Raw genomic sequence first — 21,831 nt, forward strand, 5'->3', positions numbered from 1 at the left:
AAATGCTTGTATGTCATTATGATCTTGTGCTAATGGTCTCCTGCATCCTTAGGATCCGTCTTTGTCCTAGTCCTGTTTAGGGCTTAATAAATGTTCTCCTTAAATGAGATTTGAGATTCTCTTTGACATCAGCCGCTGCGTCCTATCACTTGGCCAAAAAAAAAAAAGGGGAAAAGAGATGGGCTGCAGTTCCCCGAGGCCGCCTCTAGGGGACTAGCGCGCAGGGCCACCTGGGAAATGTAGTTGGAGTGGCTGCCGCGACCCCGAGGGTTACGGGCGTGAGGCTCCGAGTGCGCAGGCGCGTTTCCGGCTCTGCGCCGCAGCTGCGGCCATTGTCCTGCCCCGGTGCAGCAGAGGCATCTCTGGGGGACTCTTGTGTTTCTCCGAAAGGGAGGACGTAGGCTGGAGCTGGGGCGGGAGAAGCCGACCCGAGGCCCTAGGGTGGGCCGGAGGGTGAGAAGCCCTCAGCTACCAGGAGGCGGTGATTGCCAGTGCAAGGGTCCGGGTGGCACCTCCCACGGGTCGGCCGGGGTGTGAGAGGATGCGCTTCTCCGTCTGCCTGGGGACTCGGGCGTGGCTGGAGGTGTAGGGGTCCGGGACGCGGCAGGAGGATTAAAATTGAGGGAGCGGATCTGCGCACATTCCACCTCGCTCCGCAAAGAGGAGCCCTGAGGGCTGAGGCAGATGCAGCGGGGTCGGGCAGGGAGAGCTGAGGGCTGGGGTTGCAGAAGGGTAAGTGCGTGCTCTCCTCTCTCCCCAGCCCGTGTGGGAGCGAGCCCCCGACGCGGTGGAATGGCCCCAAGGCCACCAAAGGCCGCGCTCCAGGTGAGCAGCCCGTTCCTAATTCCCCTAGCCGCCTGAAGGTTGTTTGGGGAAGTCCTCGCTCTCCACCTAGAGACGTCCGTACCTCGCTGGGTCGCACACGGGAAGCCCGGTGGACGCGGATGATGTCCAGGTCTGGAGTAGACATAACGGGCTTGCACTACAGGACAGGGCGCGCTCGGACTGCGCCGGGAAAGGGAGCAGAGCGGCGTGGTCTGGGAGAGGAGGTAAGGTTGGATTGGGTCAGTGTTGAGAGTCCTGAGTGCTTTGGACTATGGCGTTAGGGAATGGAGAGAGTGGACAACAGGTCGAAAACAGTAGGGCAGTGACTGGGGGGCGGGGGGGGGCGTTAAAGGAGAGAAGAGCGCCAGCTTCTGAGCCAGTCGCCAGAGTGCCAGGAAGGGCCCAAAGAGGCCAGTCCTTGGAAGAGGCTGGAGATGGGCGTTCTTGGGCAAGAAGACAAAAAGCCAGGAGGACTTGTTTGTCATCTCCCGGGCCCTTTTCTGCTCTTACACAGGTGTGATATTGCACTTGCCCCCACGTCCAGCCCTCACGCTTGTGAGGGTGATTTGTGAACCCATTCATTCTTTGAGGGGGTGGGAGTCGACCTGGGGAGCTTTCTAGACGCATCACTCCTTAGGTTATCTTTCGAATCACGTGAAGTTTATCCGTGAACCAGTATGGGACAGATGATATTTTAGGCCATCCACTCGAGGAGGAAGGAAAAAAGTACAGATCTGTTCGCTTCGTGTGTGAGACCTTGAAACTCAAATCTGAAAAAAATGCCTAGAGAACCTTGGTGGCATAGGGGATTGTGCATTGGTCTGCAAGCCACAGGGTTGGCAGTTTGAACCACCAGCAAGCAGCTCCTTGAGAGAAAGTTGAGGCTTTCCACTCCTGTAAAGAGTTACAGTGTCAGAAAACCCACTGTAGCTGTTTGACTCTGTGCTTTTGAGGCAGTGAGAGTAGTGTTCTTGGAGGCTTGGTGCTGCTGTTTGGTAACCGGTTGGACTGCTAACCACCAGCTCGGTGGTTCACACCCACCTATTGCTCCTCAGCCTTGGAAACCCTATCCACGGTTGCTGTGAGTGGGCATGGACTTGATGGCAGCCTGTTGGGTTTTAGGTTTGGGAATAGTGTCCTTGAAAAGCCGTCCATGGCACTAAACCGCACGACTCATGTTTTCACATCTTGTTTTGTTGACAGAGGTGAGCCTTAAAGGAGAAAGACAAGACCGGCTAGAGCTAGTCGGTTATTTGGTTTGAGGAGATGCTGGCAAATCATTATCACCTTTAGATTCACATTTTTTCTATGAAAACCCACTGTCTTTGAGTAGGTTCTCACCCTATTGGACAGAGTGGGACTGCCCCACAGGGCTTCCAAGGTTACAGTCTTTACTGACTCCTTGCTTCAGTTTGTGAGTTCCACCTGCTGGCCTTTTGCATAGCAAGTGTGCCACCACCGCTTTGGGGATCTGTTTGATTAGCATCCTACCTGAGATGATGATTCTTTTCAGGGGCGGGATGCTTCCTTCATGATGCTGAGCTTGAAGTCTGTTCAAAGGTGGAGCTCATGGTCTTCCAGAAAGCTGAAAGGAGATGTGAATGTTACAGATGGCACTCGACGGCACTTTTAAAGTTGGGTTCCCCAAGCACTCTGGTTCAGTTATTCTGCGGTTCCCCGACAGCTCCTTGGGTTACTTAGCTCCGATGCTAAGTATTGAGCCGGCAGGGTCCGCAGGAGAACACTGCCCTACAGAGGAGATTTATAGTCAGAAGTTTCCCTTTGGCCAGTGGCTTCCCTTCTCTAAGCATGGCTCTCAGGAATGCAAAGATTCGTGACTGAATCGCTCTGACTGCTTACCCAGAAAGTTGATCTCAGGGGGAAGATCGTCTCATGCAGAAACACAGTTCCAGGAACAGGGGATGTCAGGTATTGTTCAGAGGTCCAACGGCTGTTTTGAATACAGAGAAAATTCTGTCTGTGGGAAGCATTTACTGAAGACTCACCTGTGAGTAGGACGTGCTAGGTAGTGGCTAGTAAACCAAACCGAACTCACTGCCATTGAGTTGATGCTGAGTTTCCTAAACTGCAATTCTTTACGGGAATGGAAAGCCCCGTCTTTCTCCCTCAATACTGGCTGGTGGTTTTGAACTGCTGACCTTGCAGTTAGCAGCCCAACGTGTAACCACTATGCCACCAGGGCTCCAAGCAGGTAGTAAAATAAAGAGGGTGGAGAAGAGGATTCAGCTGCACTTCCTCCAAGGCTGTCACAGTACATTGACTGTTCTCCACCAGCACCGCAATGTCCTGTGTGACAAAGGTGCTGGCTGTAGGCAATGGGGAAGTGAGACAAGAAGGAACTTGGGGTTTTTTTCTTTGGCCATGGAAAAACTAAACGAAACTCACTGCCATCCAGTCAGTTCTGACTCAGGAACCTGACAGGACGGCATAGAACTACCCTTGGGGGTTTCAGAGGCTGAGAACCTTACAGAAGCAGAAAGCTTGTTCCTTGAGAGAGGCTGATGGTTTAGAACTGCTGATCTTGCAGTCAGCAGCCCAACTTGCAGTCCTCTATCCCACTACGACTCCTGGTGGCCCATCCATCCATTTCATCAGTAGATCATCAGCGAGCACTTTCCCAGGAGGTTGGGATACACCCGTACTAGTTACCGTGGAGTAATTCCAATCGCAACTTGTGCTGACCCTGCGCAGGGAGAGGCGAACTGCCGCAGTGATCAAGGCTGGGACCTTTGGGAACTGTCAGGCTGGTCTGCGGTGCCCCGGGATTGGTTCATACCACCAGTCTTTCAGCCAGTAGTCCAGGTTTCCTTGTTGATGCCACCCAGACTTCCATTAGTGAACAAAGTTTACATAGGTGTGTGTTCTTGGCTTGTGGTTGGGTGCCGTTTAGTTGGTTGTGCCTCATAGTGTGAGTGTGTGCAACAGAACAAAACTGCCCAGTCCTGCACCAGCCTCAAGTGTTCATGTCTCTCCTGGCCCTTCTACGGCTTGTCTCCTGACCCTGTACTTTACCAAGCGTGATGCGCCTTTCCAGGGACGGCTCTCTCTCCATAACGTGTGTGGTACCTGAGACGAAGTCTCCCCATCCTCTCTTCTAAGGAGCATCCTGGCTACACTTCCTCTGAGAGAGATGTTTGTTTTTTGGCAGTCCACAGAGTACTTGGAATATTCACCAGCACTATACGTAGGGCTACCCCTCAAAAAACAAAATTGATTTTCTTCGAAGCTATGCATTTAAAAAAATTTTAATATATATATATTTTTGCATTAAAATTTTTTACAAAACAATCTTATCTCCTTCAAAGTACTCTCCATTACACTTAATACATTTGTCAAATCTGCTATTCCATTCTTGGAAGCGCTTCTCAAACTCATCTGTTTGGATGGCTGCCAGCACCTCCCTCCTTTTTTCTTCACCTCTTCTACGTTGTCAAATCACTGTCCTTTCAAGTCCCCCTGCACTTGTGGGGGAAAAAAGCAGTCGCACAGATTGTGAGCTCAGGTGCATGGGGCAGGAGAGGCATAACTGTTTTTTTAACCAAAATCTGGTGCGCTGAGATGGCTGTGTGAGTAGGTGCATTGTTGTGGTGACAAAACCAGTCCCGCGTCTGACACGAATCAGGCCTTTGCCTTTTTGTTGCATACTGTGGTGCTTTCTTTTCAGAACCTCTAAGTAGAAAGCTTGATTAGCAGTCTTCCCTGGTGGAAAGAACTCCAAATGCATGAGGTGGACAGTTCACCCATTTGGGAACTTGATGGATGTCCAGAATGAGGTTTGTCATCAATTGACATTCCACCCTTTTTGAAATGAGGAAACAACTCATACACTTGAGTTTTTCCCATAGCGCTGTCCTTGTAAGCTGTGTTCAACATCACAGCAGTTTCTGCGGCGTTTTTCCCAAGCAGGAAACAAAATTTCACAGCCGCATGCTGTTCTCCTAAATCAGCCATCACAAAAAAACGAGGTCCGAGTAAAACTGCTTTTACAAAAAAGTTCACTGTGACGAGAGAGAACCTTCCCAGGTGAAGCCACTGGGTCCACTAGCTCAGAGATAGTTGGTTGATGCTCACCTAGCAGGGAAAACTGCATACTATAAAAACTGCCCAGTGGAACTCTTTCCTGTTTTGGGGGGGTTACCCCCTCAATTTAAATGCATCCATTTTTCTCCAGGCTTCCTTATGCATTGTACACCTTTTATATGCAATAGAGACCATTGAAAATACCATGGTGGGTAGTGACATCTTTACCTACACTTTCCCAATACAAAAGTCGTTAATTTTTTAAAATCCATACATCTATCCATACATACATCATTAATATATATATACACACACACAATACATCAATTGTGTAAAGCACATATGTACATTCATTGCCCTCCTCATTCTCAAAACATTTGCTCTCCACCGAAGCCTCTGGCATCAGCTCCTCATTTTGTCCCCTCCCCATGAACCCTTGATCATTTATAAATTATTATTATTTTGTCTTATCTTACACTGTCCGACGTCTCCCTTCACCCACTTTTCTGTTGTCCATCCCTCAGGGAGCAGGTCACATGTAGATCCTTGTAATCGGTTCTCCCTTTTCACCCCACCCTCCCTCTACGATTAAATTTTTTTAAACACTTTTTTATAGAGTTTACGTTTCAGACAATCATTTTTTGTATTCCATAACTTAAACTACATATCAAACCTCCCAGTAGCTTGCCCTTTGCCACTGTTTCTCTTTTCTTTCTTCTTCTTTCTCTTCACCCTCAAAAAAGGTACTCTCCTCACCGTCACCTAAGTTAACACACCCGTCTGCCCTCCAGCCTGTTCATTCCCTTACCCTGCCACCCCGGTAACCATCCGTCTGCTTCTTTTCTTAGAAACCTTTTTTCCCCTTCTTTTATAACAGTGGTGTCATATACACTCTATCCTTTTGATTGATTAACTTCACTCAGCATAATGTCCAAATCCATCCATACCATGAGGTATTTCAGTTTTGTCGTTCTTTAGCGATGTGTACTATTCCACTGTACGTATGTACCAAAGTGTATTTTTCCATTAAAAAAATAATTTCATTGGGGGATCGTACAACTCTTAACACAATCCATGCATCCATCCATTGTGTCAAGCATATTTGTACATTTGTTGCCACCATCATTTTCAAAACATTTTCTTTCTACTTGAGCCCTTAGTATCAGCTCATATTTTCCTCTCCCGCCTTCTCTCCCTCCCTCCCTCCCTCCCTCTATTTGTCCATTCTTCCACTGATGAACCTTTAAGTTGCTTCCATCTGCTTGCTCTTCTGACTAGTGCTGCCATGAGCATACCATTTATTGAAGAGACTGCCTCTTCCCCATTTCGTGTATTTTGGACCTTTGTCAAAAATCAGTTGTCTGTAGGTGGATGAATTCATATCTCCATTCTCCATTCTGTTCCACTGATCTACATCTCTATCACTATACTGTTTTGACTCCCAGGACTGTATAGTAAGTAGGCTTTGAGGTTGGGAGCTGGAAGGCCCTCCCACATTCTTCTTATACAGTGCTTTGCTTATCCTGGGTTTCTTTGCTGTCTGTATAAATTTGATTAGTTTTACTTCTGTTTAAAGAATGATCCTGGGACCTTACATTATATTTAAAATAACTAAGTAGGAATTGCATTATATTTAAGAATAACTCTGGGTAGTATTAGGAGCCCTAGAAGCCTTGTGGTTATGCATTGGCCTACTGACCCCAAGGTCAGCAGTTCGAAACCCTGCGGCTGCTCTGTGGGAGAAAGATGAGGCTTTCTACTCTCAGAAAGAGTCACAGTCTTGGAAAACCACAGGGGACGTTCCACCTTGTCCTATAGGGTTGCTATGAGTCAGAATTGACTCGGTGATAGTGAGTGTTTTTTTTGAGAGAGGGTCTTTTTCACAATGCTGTCTTCCTTTGAACATGGAACATTCTTCCAATTATGTAGGTCACTTGACAAGGTCCTCCATGGGTAATTTAGAAAAGTTGCCCAGATTACTCTGGACAGTCCCATCATGCTTTGTATTGGGGAGTCCGACATGAAGAGTTCTCAGATAGTAGCCATGGAGATTTGAGAAACTGATAAGGGAGACGAATATATGACTAAACAAATACAGTTCTGCAATGGCCACATGGAGTAGATGCTGAAGGGGATGGGAGAGGGGATCTGGAAAAGCTTCAGCAGGAAAGGACCCCTTGACCTAGTTCTAGAAGGATGACCAAGGATTCTTGCGATAGAACTGAGGAAAGAAAGGACTTTATAGTCAGAATGGAGTATGTATGCTATGATATGAATCTGGGATTTGAACTGGTGCAGTCATGACTGACTAACTGAAATCAGAACAGACCCAAAATTTTAACATCTGGGTGAAGCAGAACAACAGGGAAAACTGAACTGCTATTCTGGAATGGGAGACTTGGAAGAGGCATAGGGAGGCACTTTCAGGAGACTGGTTGCAGGAATTGGATTGTTGCCAGCACTCTGGCGGAGCGACACGCGTTCCTCGCAGTGCTGTCAGATACCGTCTCTGAGCGGGTCACCAGTGTTCCAACTAAGCCAGTTAGTCGATTCCATTGCCACGCAGTGCATTGTTTTCTAAGATGGAGATTATGTTTGAACAGGGTGATCACCTGTAATTTTTCCTGTTGTGGTTAGCATCTCGGTTCACCCACACTTTACAGATTCTGGTCCATTCCTGGTTTGCTGCATTGGCTCTTCCTGACCTGGGAAGAACTGGCTTGAAGTTCTGCTTGAAAGGCAAAGAGATACAGAGGGAGAGAAGGGATGAATAGATGGATGGCAGAGGGTCCACCTGGTAGAGGCAAAGTCAGGTATGGGGAGCGGCAAAAGGCCAAATTTCAGAGAAAGATGATTCAGTGGCCCTGGGAGGGAAAGAAGACCAGAGCTGAGAGATAATCTGGAACTGCCTCGTCCAAAGTAAATATGATGTACATTATAAATGAGTATAAAAACGTTAATACCCATAATTTTTTAGAAGATGCAGGTAACGTTCTTACTAAGTCGTAACTATTGGTTAAATACTCGTGGAATACCTACTTTGTGCCTGCTCTATACTAGGCAATGGAGAATCGACAGTAAAGAAAATTGACTCTATTTCCCCTACTGTTGCAGCTGACCCAGCTCTGCTTTGAATGTCTTCACACCAGTAGTCTTTTCCACTCTTCATTATATACTTCCTGAGCTAGAAGACTCACCAGAACCAAAGGAGATATTGCAGGAAGGGCATGGTCGCAAATGTCGTGGCTTAACAGGGCCCAAGAAGGCAAGGCAGAAAGCAGCCCACAGCCTCGGAACAGCTGGGAGGCATTGGGAACTTGACTGACTTGGTTTTAGTGGTGTAGAAGAAGCCTGGTTGGAGTAGGGTAAAAGTATGAAAAGACCTTTGACCTGGCAATTTCCATTCTAGTTATCCTAGGGAAATTCTAGATGCCTTGATGAAAAATATCTGTTGTGATAATGTTCACAGTTGGACAACACTGCATGCCCTTCTAATGTCACTGAACAAAGAACTGTTCCATTTATTATTTATTCGCCAGGTGTGTTTTGAGCATCTGTTCTGTGCTGGGGATTGTTCTAAGCCCTGGGCATACAGCTGATCAAGATGAGTAATCTCTGCTCTCAAGGAGTTTACAATAGAAGAACTCAACTAGCCAGCTGGCTGATCTCCGATTTTCAGTAGTACACGTGTTCTTTTCTATTTGAATTTGATTGGTAGCAAGAATTGGGACATTGAAAGAGGCTGTATTGTGGGGGGAATTAAACATGATCATATGATGGAGAGTATCTTAGAAGAGGTGCTAAGACAGCCTCTCTGAAGAAGAAGCACTAGAAATGTTAGGTGACAAGTTGTCAGCCAGGTGGTGATCTGAGAATAGCAAATGTAACCACCTGGACTGGGACAAGCCTGAGTTGTTCAAGCAGCAGCACGGGCAGCAGGGTGGCTAGAGTCGTGAGTGGGCAATGGCTGTTGGTTTTCGGCAGTGGCTGTATGAGGAAGTGATATATCGCTAAATGTAAAGAGCAAGAGGTGGAACGAGGGGGCTTTGGAAAATTTGGGGGGAAATTCCAGTATCTTTTCATTGGTTTTTCCCCACAAACTTTTTGAAGTCCCCTTCTATGTATGATATTTTACAAATTGAGGGTGTGTGTTAAACAGGATAAATGGACTCCTAAGCTATAGACCAAATTATTAGCAGTGATTGGTTTGGTTTGGTTTGGTTTGGTTTGGTTTGGTTTGGTTTCCCCACCATCTCCCTTCGCCCATGGATTTGGTTTTTGAAGAGTGAAATAGGACTGGTGAGGAAAATCACATTGGTTATCACTTTTACTCCCATGGAATGGGGATATTGAAAACCCTCCCTGCCCAACCACCCCCAGCCACCCCGGCTGGACAACAACTTGACTTTGAGGCTTGTCTCTGAAGGAAAGAAAGAAGAGCTAGCTAACTGGGAGACAGGTTTGGAGACCAGACTTTCTTGCCTGTTACACTTGACTTTATATAAAGTTATATAATTAAACACCAGTATATACAACCCATTCTGACCCTCTCAGAAAATCAAATGTGTGTGATCAGTGCTTTTGATCAATGCTGTGATGTGTTCCAGAGATTGGGCATGAGAGTGTTTTGTCAACTCCATCCCTAATGAAGCAGGAATGTGCTCTTACAGGAATCGGTAACATTCAAAGACGTGGCTGTGGACTTCACCAGGGAAGAGTGGCACCATGTGGCCCCCGCTCAGAGGATCTTGTACAGGGATGTCATGCTGGAGAACTACAGCCACCTGGTGTCGCTTGGTAAGAATGGCTCCCTTCGGTGTCTAACCTCCGGGTGGGACCTTTTCTTTCTCGCTCAGTAAGGCTGTGGTGCTCATAGCTTAGGTAGCTGTAAGGTGGAGGTCCAGCTTGTTCATTGCTTTGGGACCCAACATATTGGGGTTTTGATTCTGCTTTCAAGAGAAAACGTCTTTCTTTTGGAGAATTAGAAATAGGCCATGTAGTTGCCTGGCTTCCTAGATAGCACCTCTCACGTGCTCCAGAGTTACTGCTGACTAAGGACTGTCGTTGACATCTAGGAAAGTTCTTTGTCCAGTTGCACAAACAATCTAAGCTTGTGTGTTTACCCATGAGCAGGGTACCAAGTTTCCAAGCCTGAGGTCATCTTCAAACTGGAGCAAGGAGAAGAGCCATGGATCTCGGAGAGAGAAATCCAAAGACCTCTCTGCTCAGGTAACCGAGTGAGGAATTAATGCAGATGACAGGTCCGCTCAGGGAAGCCGGGTGGCTGGTGCACCTTTGGGCTGGTTCGGGAGCCCCAGGCCCTGTAGAGGAAGTTGACGCCATTTGGTTTGGGGTTTCCTGGTGACGCCTTTGTAGGTCTGCCACCACAGGGTGTTGATGACATCACTGAGGGATGGAGGAAAGAGTACATTTTGTCCTGTTTAAAAGTAACCTCCCTCTTGTCCTGGACGGTGAAGACCATTTCTGCCTAACCCAGAGGGTCTCAACCCGTGGGTCATAACAGTAGCAAAATGACAGTGATGAGGTAGCAATGAAAATATACATATATATTGCAATGAAAATAATTTTATGGTTGGGGAGTCACATGAAGAACTCTATAAAAGGGTCGAAGCATTAGGAAGGTTGAGAACCACTGCCTGAAACCCTACTTAACTGAATTCTTTTCTCCTCTGACTTTCCTCAATCTCCATTACTCATGCAGACATTCCCCAACTTCCACATCGCCTCTAATTTTAGGGTGTGGGGGAGTCACTGTCATTGTAAGGTGGCTCTGACTTGCAGGAGACATTCCCGGCCTTGACTGTCCCTTGCTTTTGTAACCTGTCTGCAGACTTCTTTCCCGGAAACATTAAAACCTCTTCCAGGAACCAGCACCAGCCTCCTTCTGGCCCACCTTTATGTGCTTGCATTCGTTGCCCCCCGCCCAGGGTGGCTCCTGTGGTCTCTCCGCTGGCCTCCTTGCTTATCCAGTGCTTCTGGGCTCTCAGGCATGTGTTGCCTCTTCCCCTCAGTGAACTTGCTTCAACAGATCTGCCCTCCAGCCTTCCCCGCTACATTGTGTCCCTGTAAGGACACCTTCATTCTGTTGGTTGCAGCTCTTCAGTCTGTGCTGTAGACTCAGAATTCTCACCTCTTCCTTCTGACAGGGCCTCTCCACCTAGAAGCCCCATTCAGTCCATGTTGACTGTGTATAAAATAACGAATCATCTTTTTACCCCCAGCCACCATATTTTGCTGCTTTGCCCATTACTCATGTCAGCCTCTGTCTACCTTTGACCATTGGGCACCACTGAGTTGGTAGTCACTTGGGCCAGACTCCATAACCAAGTTAGTTTTCTTTCTCTTTTAAACCCATTACTTGATCTCTTCATGTTGTTTCTCCTTGGCGAAAAATATTTACCTTTTTTAAAAAAAACAAAAAAACTTTTGATTTGTATCGGCAGCATCCTGAACCAAGCTGTGTTGTGTTCTCATACCAACCCTATACAGTAGCGTTGTACTAACTAAGCACCACCTGGTCGTACACATCCTCACAATTGTTTTTGTGTTTGAGCCCATCTCATCAAAGATCTTACTCATTTGCACTGACCCTCTCCTGTACCAAGCATGATGGCTTTCCCAGGAATCCTTGGTGGCATAGGGCTACAGGTTGGGTAGCTAACTGCAAGGTCAGCAGTTCAAACCACCAGCCACTCCAAGGGAGGAAGACAAGGGTTCCGACTCCGGAAAAGAGTTCCAGTCCCAGAAACCCACGGAGGCAGCTCTACTCTGTTCTCCAGGGTTGTTAAGAGTTGGAATCAATGTGATGGCAGTAAATTTGGATTTGGGTTTTGATTAAGATATTCTTCATCATACCAGAAAGAAACCCCAAGCCCATTTGGCTGCCCCCTCCTCTTTCCTTGGTATCCCCAGGCCCTGACAACCACTAATCTACTTTTATCAATATGCATTTGCCTATTCTGGTTATTTGGGGTACCTGGAATCATTTTATATGTGGCCTTTAGTATCTTTTTTGTTTCACTTAATGTTGCCAAGGTTAATAATCCCTGTTGTTGAATATATTATTACTTCATTCTTTTTTCTTTCTGTTTTTTAATCACTTTATTGGGGGCTCGTACAACGCTTATCACAATCCATACATACATCCACTGTGTCAAGCACACTTGTACATTTGTTGCCATCATCATTCTTAACACACTTGCTTTCTGCTTGAGCCCTTGGTACCAGCTGTTCATTTTTCCCCTCCCTCCCTGCTCTCCCCTCCCCAATGAACCCTTGATGATTTATAAATTATTATTATTTTGTCATGTCTTACACTGTCCGACATCTCCCTTCACCCACTTCATTCTTGTTTCAAATGGCTGAATAATTTTCCACCATATGGATATATCACATTCTATTTATTCTTAAATGATTAGGCCATGTTAAATTATAAAGCTTTATCTTCATAAGCCACAGACCTCTGAAAAAAAATCTTATTCCGTCTCATTACAGTTCTCTGTCATACCTTCCAGTATTGTTTTGTTATTTGTTTGTTATTTGTTATTGTTTTGTTAGATTGAACTTCTTTTAGTATTCTCTGTTAACTAGCAAATACTTTTTTTTTAAGCATATACTTTTACATTATTAGGTAATACTTTCACTCTTAGCCAAAAGGGCAAGAAGCGATACAATACTCTATTTCTTCAAATTCTTTGAGTTCAAGGTTTATATACATAAATATCGCCTTCTTCCTTGATCACAGATAACCATTTATATCATCTCTATTACACATACTCAAATTTGAAATACTATCCAATGTGTTTTGGGTTTTTTTTAATTGTCAAAATATTGAGTCTTGTTTCTGTTCTAAGATTTCAAGCTCCTAGAGCAAGAGTCGTCTGTTGCAGGTTATCTCAAAGACAGTGAGATAATACTTCACTAGTAGCTCTGAAGTATGGCTGAGAAGGCAAATTCTCATTTGTTCATTTCATTAAACATTTCTTGAATGTCTTGTTGAGAAGGATTTCCAAAAGAAATCATGCCAAGTGTCTGCTCCTATGAGATTAGAATTGAGTCCAGTTCTAGGGTGAAGAATTTTAGAGAATAAGAGCCTTTAGTTTTGTTTTCTCTTTCCAACATTTTATTATTGATATTTTCAAAGTTAAAATAATTAGTAAACACCCACATACTTAACATGTAGATTCTGCAATTAACATTTTGTTATATGTGCTTGATCACGATCCCCCTGTCAATCCATCATATTTAATATATTTCTAAATAAGTTGAAATTATGAATATATTTTTATTCCTAAATATGTTAGCAGACTTATTCCTATCTAAAGTTCTAATGGTTCTAGAATTTTTCTCTTTTAAGGAGCCCATGTGGGGTAGTAGTTAAAGAGATAAAATACTAACCAAAAGGCTGGTGATTCAAACCCACCGGCTACTCCACAGGAGAAAAATGTAGCAGTCTCTCTATAAGATTTACAGCCTTAGAAACCCAAGGGGGCAGTTCCACTCTGTCCTTTAAGATCGTTTTGAATTAGAATTGACTTGCCAGCAGAAAGTTTTGTTTTTTCTCTTTTAAAGAAGTTGCATACAATGATATACTGAACTCTTCTGTGTACCTTCCAGTTGTTTGGATAGATGCATTTATTCATTTAACCCGAACCTACCAACATGGACTATTTCCTTCGCTCCAGAGGGTTCTCTACTCTTAGTTTTCAAAAGTTGCCATTCTTAGAGCCTAGAAATTTGTTCTCTGCTATTGGTATTCTAAGGTAAACCCTTTTTAAGTCGGAGTAAGTGTAGAGCCAGAACTCAGATAAACACACCACCGTTTTTCTTCCCTAGTTGAAGGATATCCTTCTGTGTCCACATGTATAAAATAAACCTTTCAGTTAGATTACTGGCTGCAGATTTACTTGGCAGGGTTTGGAGACCTGGAGCCTCATAAAAACAAATCCCTCATTACTATCTAGCAATTCCAACTGATAGCAGCCCTCTAAGGAGTCTGGTAGTGTGATGGTTATGCATTGGGCTGCTAAACACGAGGTCAGCAGTTTGAAACCACCTGCCACTCCACAGGAGCAATGAGACTTTCTACTCCTGTAAAGATTTGCAGTCTTGGAAACCCACAGGGGCAGTTACCCTGTGGCCTATAGGATCACTATGGAATCTGATAGGTGACTTTAAAGAAGTTAGGAAGTGGGTCCATTAGGAAGGTAGATTTTTGTGGTGGTTTGTAAAATGGATAGGAAAGTTGGAGAATAGGATCGTGCAAGTCAGACTCTGTTCCCATTCCATTCGCTTTACAACACACTCTGGGGTTGTAAGTCTACTGTCACCTCTCTCCACATTCCCTCTTTGGGTGTTCTCCCCAGGCTAAGGACTGATTTCAGAACATATCCTCATTCTTACTGTAGCACTTTGTTTGAACCGGAGAGAATAGGGATTTTTGCACTTTGAATTTCTTTCAGACTGGAAGACCAGGCCGGAAGCCAAATCGTCAAAGCCAGGCATATTTGAAGTCTCCCGTCGCACAGATGAGCTCTCATGTGTCATTCAAGAAGACAGCTTGGATAGTAGTAGAAAGTTACAGAGACACCAGGAAGCCTGGAAGAGACATCTGGGGCCAGATGCCTATGTCCAGAAGAAAATAATCACACCAGATGGAAATTCTGAGAAGAATAAATCTGGTGAAAACTCCAGATTAGGCACGGACCTGGTCACACAATTAAACATTTCCTCAAGAACAGGATCTAGTGAATGTAATACTCTTGGAAGCAACTTAGAACATAATTCAGACTTACTTAATCAGACTAGTCTCCTTATAAAAAAGAAGCCCTATAAGTGTAATAAATGCAGAAAAGCCTTTATTCACAGATCATCACTTACCAAACATGAGAAAACTCATAAAGGAGAGGCAGCTTTCCCTAATGGTACAGATCAGGGAATTTATCCTGGGAAGAAGCACCATGAATGTACTGACTGTGGGAAGACATTCCTCTGGAAGACACAGCTCGCGGAGCATCAGAGAATTCACACTGGGGAGAAGCCCTTTGAATGTAATGTGTGTGGGAAAGCCTTCAGGCACAGCTCGTCCTTGGGTCAGCATGAGAACGCTCATACTGGAGAGAAACCCTACCAGTGTAGTCTCTGTGGGAAAGCCTTCCAGCGCAGCTCCTCCCTCGTCCAGCACCAGAGAATTCACACTGGGGAGAAACCCTATCGGTGTAATTTGTGTGGAAGATCTTTCCGGCATGGCACCTCCCTCACCCAGCACGAGATTACACATAGTGGAGAAAAGCCCTTCCAGTGTAAGGAATGTGGGAAAGCCTTCAGTCGATGTTCGTCCCTTGTCCAGCACGAGAGGACACATACGGGAGAGAAACCTTTTGAATGTAGCATATGTGGGCGAGCTTTCGGCCAGAGCCCATCTCTTTATAAACATATGAGGATCCATAAAAGAGGCAAACCTTACCAAAGCAGTAACTACAGCATAGATTTTAAGCACAGCTCGCCTCTCACCCAAAATGAGAGCCCGCTTACCGAAGTGAAAGCCTATCATTGTAACGATTGTGGGAAAGACTTCAGTGATGATACAGAGTTCAGTGACCATCAGAGGATGCACACTGGGGAGTACTATGACTGCGAGCAGACCTTTGGCCAGCAACCACATCCTCATCCAGGAGAAAAACCCTATCAGTGCAATGTTTGTGGGAAAGCTTTCAAAAGGAGTACAAGCTTCATAGAGCATCACCGAATTCATACTGGAGAAAAACCCTATGAATGTAACGAATGTGGTGAAGCCTTCAGTCGGCGCTCCTCGCTGACACAGCACGAGAGAACCCACACTGGAGAGAAACCCTACGAATGTATTGATTGTGGGAAAGCTTTCAGTCAAAGTTCATCCCTGATTCAGCATGAGAGAACTCACACAGGAGAGAAGCCTTATGAATGTAACGAATGTGGGCGAGCGTTCCGAAAGAAAACCAACCTGCATGATCATCAGAGAATTCATACAGGAGAAAAGCCTTATGTCTGTAAGGAATGTGGGAAAAACTTCAGTCGAAGCTCGGCTCTTACGAAACACCAGAGAATTCATGCTAGAAATAAACTCTAGAAACCCTGAAATCAAGGAATGTGCAGAAGAAGCCTTTCGCTAAATTATTTTTCTTACACAGTATGACAGCGTTCATACTGGAGAGAAAGTATAAGAATGTAATTATGTGTGTGTTTCTATGTTGTGTGTGAAGAAAACTGTGCCAGTAGACATTGTGTGATTTTTTTTTTTCATGAAAGCCACATTCTTAGATCTAATTACAGGTTTTGTATAAACAACTGCCGATGTCTTATGTAACTGGTTGGAAATGATATGCCTATATATTGGACATTATAAAGCTTTTGAATATATGTATGCACAGATTCTCAACTCTTGATAGCTTGACTTGTAACCTTAATTGTTTACAGCCTTTTTATAAATAAACACCTGCAGCAATGACCAAAACTCATTTTTTAAACTGTTTACAACTGTCCCAGCTGCAACGCGGACAAAATTTACCTTGGAAACCGATCCCACTTCCAAGAATTCAATATTTCAAGAATTAGATCAACTAGTCCAACCACTTTGGACAGATGAAGAAACTGAAAACCAAAGATGTGAAGTGGTTTACACAGTGTGATGCAGCTTTATAATGGCTCTGCTGGGCAGAGATGCAGCTTACCTGGACCTTTGGCCCCATGGTCTTGGCACTGAGAAAAAGTTTTCTCGTCTTGTTTTAATTCAGAGGGGTTTAAGTAAAATTTCAAGTAAATTGGATGCAGAGGCACAGCATCTAATGAGCACCCATAAGTTGAACACTTTGGGAATTAATAAAGGTCTAAGGCAGCAAAACTTACGCAGTTTTGTCACAGATTTGTTTAAAGAGGTTTGTTGGAAACTTATAAACCAATATGTTAACAAAGATCGTAGATGGTCGAATTTCTGGTGAGTCCTTTTCCCAACTCTAATAATTCTGTAAACTTTGAGCAAGCATATTTGTTTCATACAATGAAGCCCTTCTGTGTGTGTATTCTCTTCATGACTCACTTCCATGAAATAGCAAGTGCCCTAAGCTTTCTGTCATAGATCCCTCAGAAAAAAAGAGACTTAAGGATATAACTTATCCCAAATTTTATGAAAAGCATAAGACCAGTTACCTGCTGCTATGAATTCTGCATTTGATTCCATTTGGAAAAACATAGGGTATTTGTTCACATGATATATTTCACCATAGCTTTTTTTTTTAACTTGGTCCATGGTGCTTTTCCATCAGAGAAGCATTACTTAAGCCAACTCCTAACATCTCCCATGGCTTGTCCTAAATGAATTTCCAGACCTGGACTACTTACTGGCACCGACAGTGTAGACATGTGTAAGCAACTATGAACACTAATCCCTTTCAGACAAGAATTGTTTCACCCTAAAATAAACACATTTCCCAGTGAGAATAAAGAGTCAGGAGGAAGGGTGGCATGGGTAGAGATAATAGGAGCTTTCCATACTGGCTTCTTTGCATGCCAGGTCGCAGGATCTCCAGCCCTTCTTGTATTCTGGACACCACCAGAACGCTCCCAAGCATTCTTTGTCATTTTTGGCAGGGAAGCCGTTCATGGGAACAAACGTGAGAGGTCTATTGCAGTGAGTCCACCACCTGTAAAACAGCAGATCTGCCTTCACCGTTCAGGGAAAAAAAGAAATTGTCAATGATGTTCTGTGCTTGGTACCAAGTCCTTGTTTGTATTGTCTGATTCACAGTTTGACTATGGGTAATTCTATTCAGATCTTTCCCTGGTTGATTGACTGGAATACGTGTTGGGAACTAATTTTGCTGCAGTTTGTTTGGAGATTCCCATAGTGGAATGGTGTGATTGTAACCAAAAAGTGCTCCGAAAACAAACTACCATCGAGTCAATTCCAACTCACGGCGACCCTATAGAACTGGGTAGAACTGCCCCTGTGAGTTTCTGAGACTAATTCTTTACGGGGGTAGAAAACCCCACCTTTCTCCTGAAGAGTGGCTGGTGATTTTGAACTGCTGATCCTAAAGGTCACAGCCAAATGTGTAACCACTTTAGTTCCAGAAGACCCAAAGGAGACAATTGGTTTATATGTAGACCCTGACCTAGAGCCAACCAGTCAACCTCAGCACACCTTCATTGGCAAGGAGGGAGCTCAGGATGTACGTGCAGTCCTCAGGAGCAGAGGACTGCCTTAGTCCCAGCAACCATGAACTACGCAGCTTTCTTGGGCCACACGAAATCTGTCCTTGTCATGTTTTATGTATTCTCTCAATAAATAGCCTTCTTGGTTGAATGGGAGCTAGTTTGTCTTTTTCAATTTTCAGAACTTGGATAAGATTAAGAAAAGGCCCCTCAAGGAGGATGGATTAACTGCTAAACTTCACAGCCAGGTGAGTTACTAATAGCTGCCATTTATCATACACTGAACAACATCATGCTAAGTGCTTTTAGGCATTGCTGGATTTCTTTTCTGTTTGCCCAAAGTTTTTCTCCCTTTTTCTCTTTGTTGTAACAATGCCTGCTTTACTGATCTCAGGGAAACAAGGGGACCATTATGTAAATCAGGATGGTCCTCGAGGCTTGGCGATAGTATGTCAGGCCAACCAGAGTTCTTTGCCAGAATTTTTCCACAATATACTTGGCAAGGAAACGTCTTTATTTGGAATTGACAGGATAGATGAAGGCCTGGAGCCCAATTCCGTACCAGATAATGTAGTAGGAGAGGATAAGGTATTTATATCGCCCATCTCTGAGGTCCATACCCTTGGTCAATTTCTGAGCTCTTGGGCTAAGTAAACCCAATAGCAAACTATTTCCTCGTTTTGCTTGTTTATATTTCTTACAACGGAGAGACCATACATGTTTTGTAACAAGTAGAGACCAGAAGTAATGTACAAGCAGATGGTGGTTCCAAACCCAGGGTTCTTAAGGGCAGCTCTTAACCTAACACATGGCTCCGGAGCTGCATGCAACTGCTCGTTTGAGGGGATCAGAGGTTGAAGGGCTACAGTGATGGGTCAGGTTGGTGACCAAGCAGAGACAAAATGATGCATAGCTTCAGAGTGAGTTTTCCAAACTCGTTCAGTAAGTTGTCATTGTTACTGTTCATTGTTGAGTCAGCTCCAACTCACAGTGGGCTTACATAGAACAATGGCTTTTTGCTTGGTCTTCCGTACTCGTGATCATTAATACGTTGGCTCATCTCAGCACTGTAACGAGCAATATTCTGTTGTGGTTCTCAAGAGTGTTTATTAGCTAGTTTCCATAAGTAGATTGCCAGGCTCTTTTTCTACTGTGCCTTAGTCCAAGGAAACCTGCCCATGGGGGGTGAGGGAGTGACCTACTGGTATTTGAAATATACATGCATGCTAGTGGAGCAGGAATCCTTGGGGTGTAATGGTTATACGTTGGGCTACCAACCGCAAGGTCAGCAATTCAAGACCACTCACTGCTCTTTGGGAGAAAGATGAAGTGCCCTACTCCTGTGAAAAGTTACAGTCTCAGAAGCCCACAGGGAGTGTTCAACTCTGCTCGATAGCGTCGCTGAGTTGGAAATGACCTAATGGCAATGAGATTGTTTTTATTTGTTTGTTTGGTTTGGTGGTTATTTTGGTTTATTATGGAGCATAGCTTCCAGTATCCAGTCCCTTGATGTGGGGACACTTATTGAACTATTTTTAATATTGGTTTTTATAAGTAGCAATGGGGATACTCTTATCCTTTTACACACACACACACACACACACACACAAAGATATTTTCTGAAAATAATGAGAGAAAATATTCAAAATGAGATTGCTGGTTCATATGTAGGGCCGTATAAGCAGATGATTTGAGACTCATGAAACCATCTGCTTGATACAAAGGTCTAAGAATAAACTGTCTTCAAATTGCCAAAGGAGAAAGCTATCCTCCCACGCCCCTCTCCGTGGTGCCAGGTGGATGAGGAAGAGAGCTGGATGGCAGGTGTTCTATCCACTAGAGTATTCGGTACAGCTCTGCCAGCACTAAAAAGTAAAATACATTGGTGGGTGTTAAGCATAATGCTGATGGCGATGCCCACTTTTTTTTAAATTAAAAGATAATTTTATTGGGGGCTCTTACAGCTTTTTTTTTTTTTTTCTCTTACAGCTCTATACTAATCCACACATCAATTGTATCAAGACTGTTTGTACATATGTTACCATTATTTTCTAAGTATTTACTTTCTATTTGAGCCTTTGGTATCAACTCCTCTTTTTTCCCTCCTTACCCCCTCCTACCCTGGTGGCCCCTTGATAAATGATCAGTTATTGTTATTAGCTTACACTGACTGCTGTCTTCCCCCATGGGTTTCGGTTGTTCTTCCCCCTTGGGGAGTGTAGGTGTGGGTGTGGGGAGTGTGGTTATGTGTCAATCATTGCAATCTGTTCCCCCTTCCCTCCTCTCCCCACCTTCCTTCTCCCTACCCTCCTGGTATCACTACTCCCATTCCTGTTCCTGGATTTTGTGTGTCGTGAGCTCTTACCTGTACCTATGTACATGCTCCGGTCTAGCCCGCAGTGAAAGGCAGGACTGGGGTCATGATAGTGGGGGGTGAGGAAGCCTCAAGAAACCAGAGGAGTATTGTGTGTTTCATCAGTGTTACATTGTACCCAGGTTGACTCATCCCTTCCTTGAGACTCTTCTGTGAGGGGATGTCCCTTTATCTACAGAAGGGTTTGGGGTCTTTGCTCTGACCTACATCATTCTCAACAATACGGATTTTTGTTTGTTTGGGGTCTTCTGATGCCTGTTACCTGATCCCATTTTGACACTGCATGATCGCACAGGTTGGTGTGCTTCTTCCATGTGGGCTTTGTTGCTTCCCAGCTAGATGGCCGCTTGTTTAACTTTAAGACTCCAGACACTATATCTTTTGATAGCTGGGCACTATCCGTTTTCTTCACCACATTTGCTTGTGCACCCATTTTGCCTTCAATGATCATGCTGGGAGAGTGAGCATTACAGAATGCCAGGTTGTTAGAAAAAGGTGTTCTTGAAATGATCAGAGGCCCAAAGTCCATCCACTACCTCAGTGTATTGCCATATAAATATATGTACACAGGACAATACCTCTATTTTTCATGAACTGATGTATTTACATAGGTATACACCTATGTTTATACCTATATCCATAGCTTTGCTTCCTAGATCTTTCCATTTACTTCCTCCTGCCCCACCATCACGCTCACCCTTCTTCTGCCTCTTAGGAATTCCTCTCAGCTAGATTGCTGTTGCTCCAACACCACTAGAATCTTTATGTCCTCATTGTTACGCTTACCAGCTGGTGGCCACTGCTTTGGGGATTTCTGGAGTGTGTGTATGTGTGTGTGTGAGAGAGAGAGAGAGAGATAACAAAGTGAGAAACTTCCCGAGAGTCCCCATGTTTCAGCCAATCCGTGATGCAGTACGAACAGACCCTGGAAAATGAAGGGGAAGCTAACCAAACAGAAGGTCAGGACTGATCCTGCAAACCACGCTGAACACTCACCCTGTGTCTGGAGGTTCTGAGAAGGAGGGACAGAGGCTGGGCAGGAGCCATGGGGGCTGCATCCCAGAGGCTCCCCTTCAAAAACAGAAGATATACCACCTGGAGCGAAGATAGCTGCATGGACCCAATGAGGAACTAGGCTGCCCTGCGGTGAATGAATAGGGCCCTGGAGTGCTGCTCCTAGACACACCCTACCCCTCTGTTAGATCTCTCCGAGGAGAGATATACCTTGGTCCCTGGCTCTGCACGAGAAAGAATTCACGCCGAAGCCTGGTTTGTGATCCAAGTGGGTTTATAGAGAATAGTAGCAGTTTCCGGTTCTACAGTAAATGGAACAGAAGCTAGAGAGGGCCCACGGCACAGTTGCGAGACTGTGGCCTGGCCAC

General features: G+C 44.7%; 1 protein-coding gene across 4 annotated transcripts in view; it reads left to right on the top strand.

Moving 5' to 3' along the window:
* The first annotated feature begins 314 nt into the window (after positions 1 to 314).
* The window catches only part of ZFP90 (ZFP90 zinc finger protein), a 30,832-nt gene continuing 9,315 nt past the window's right edge, over positions 315 to 21,831 (top strand). Inside the window, exons 1-5 of one of the 4 annotated variants that reach the window (XM_075536300.1) lie at positions 315 to 481; positions 761 to 825; positions 9,537 to 9,663; positions 10,000 to 10,095; positions 14,349 to 18,198. In XM_075536300.1, the coding sequence (XP_075392415.1) occupies positions 793 to 825; positions 9,537 to 9,663; positions 10,000 to 10,095; positions 14,349 to 15,994 (1,902 nt within the window). In that variant the 5' untranslated portion in view covers positions 315 to 481; positions 761 to 792 and the 3' untranslated portion in view covers positions 15,995 to 18,198. The other 3 variants (XM_075536299.1, XM_075536298.1, XR_012780826.1) reach the window with 3 other exon arrangements.

The sequence above is a fragment of the Tenrec ecaudatus genome, chromosome 18 (assembly GCF_050624435.1).
Source record: "Tenrec ecaudatus isolate mTenEca1 chromosome 18, mTenEca1.hap1, whole genome shotgun sequence".
NCBI lineage: Eukaryota > Metazoa > Chordata > Mammalia > Afrosoricida > Tenrecidae > Tenrec > Tenrec ecaudatus.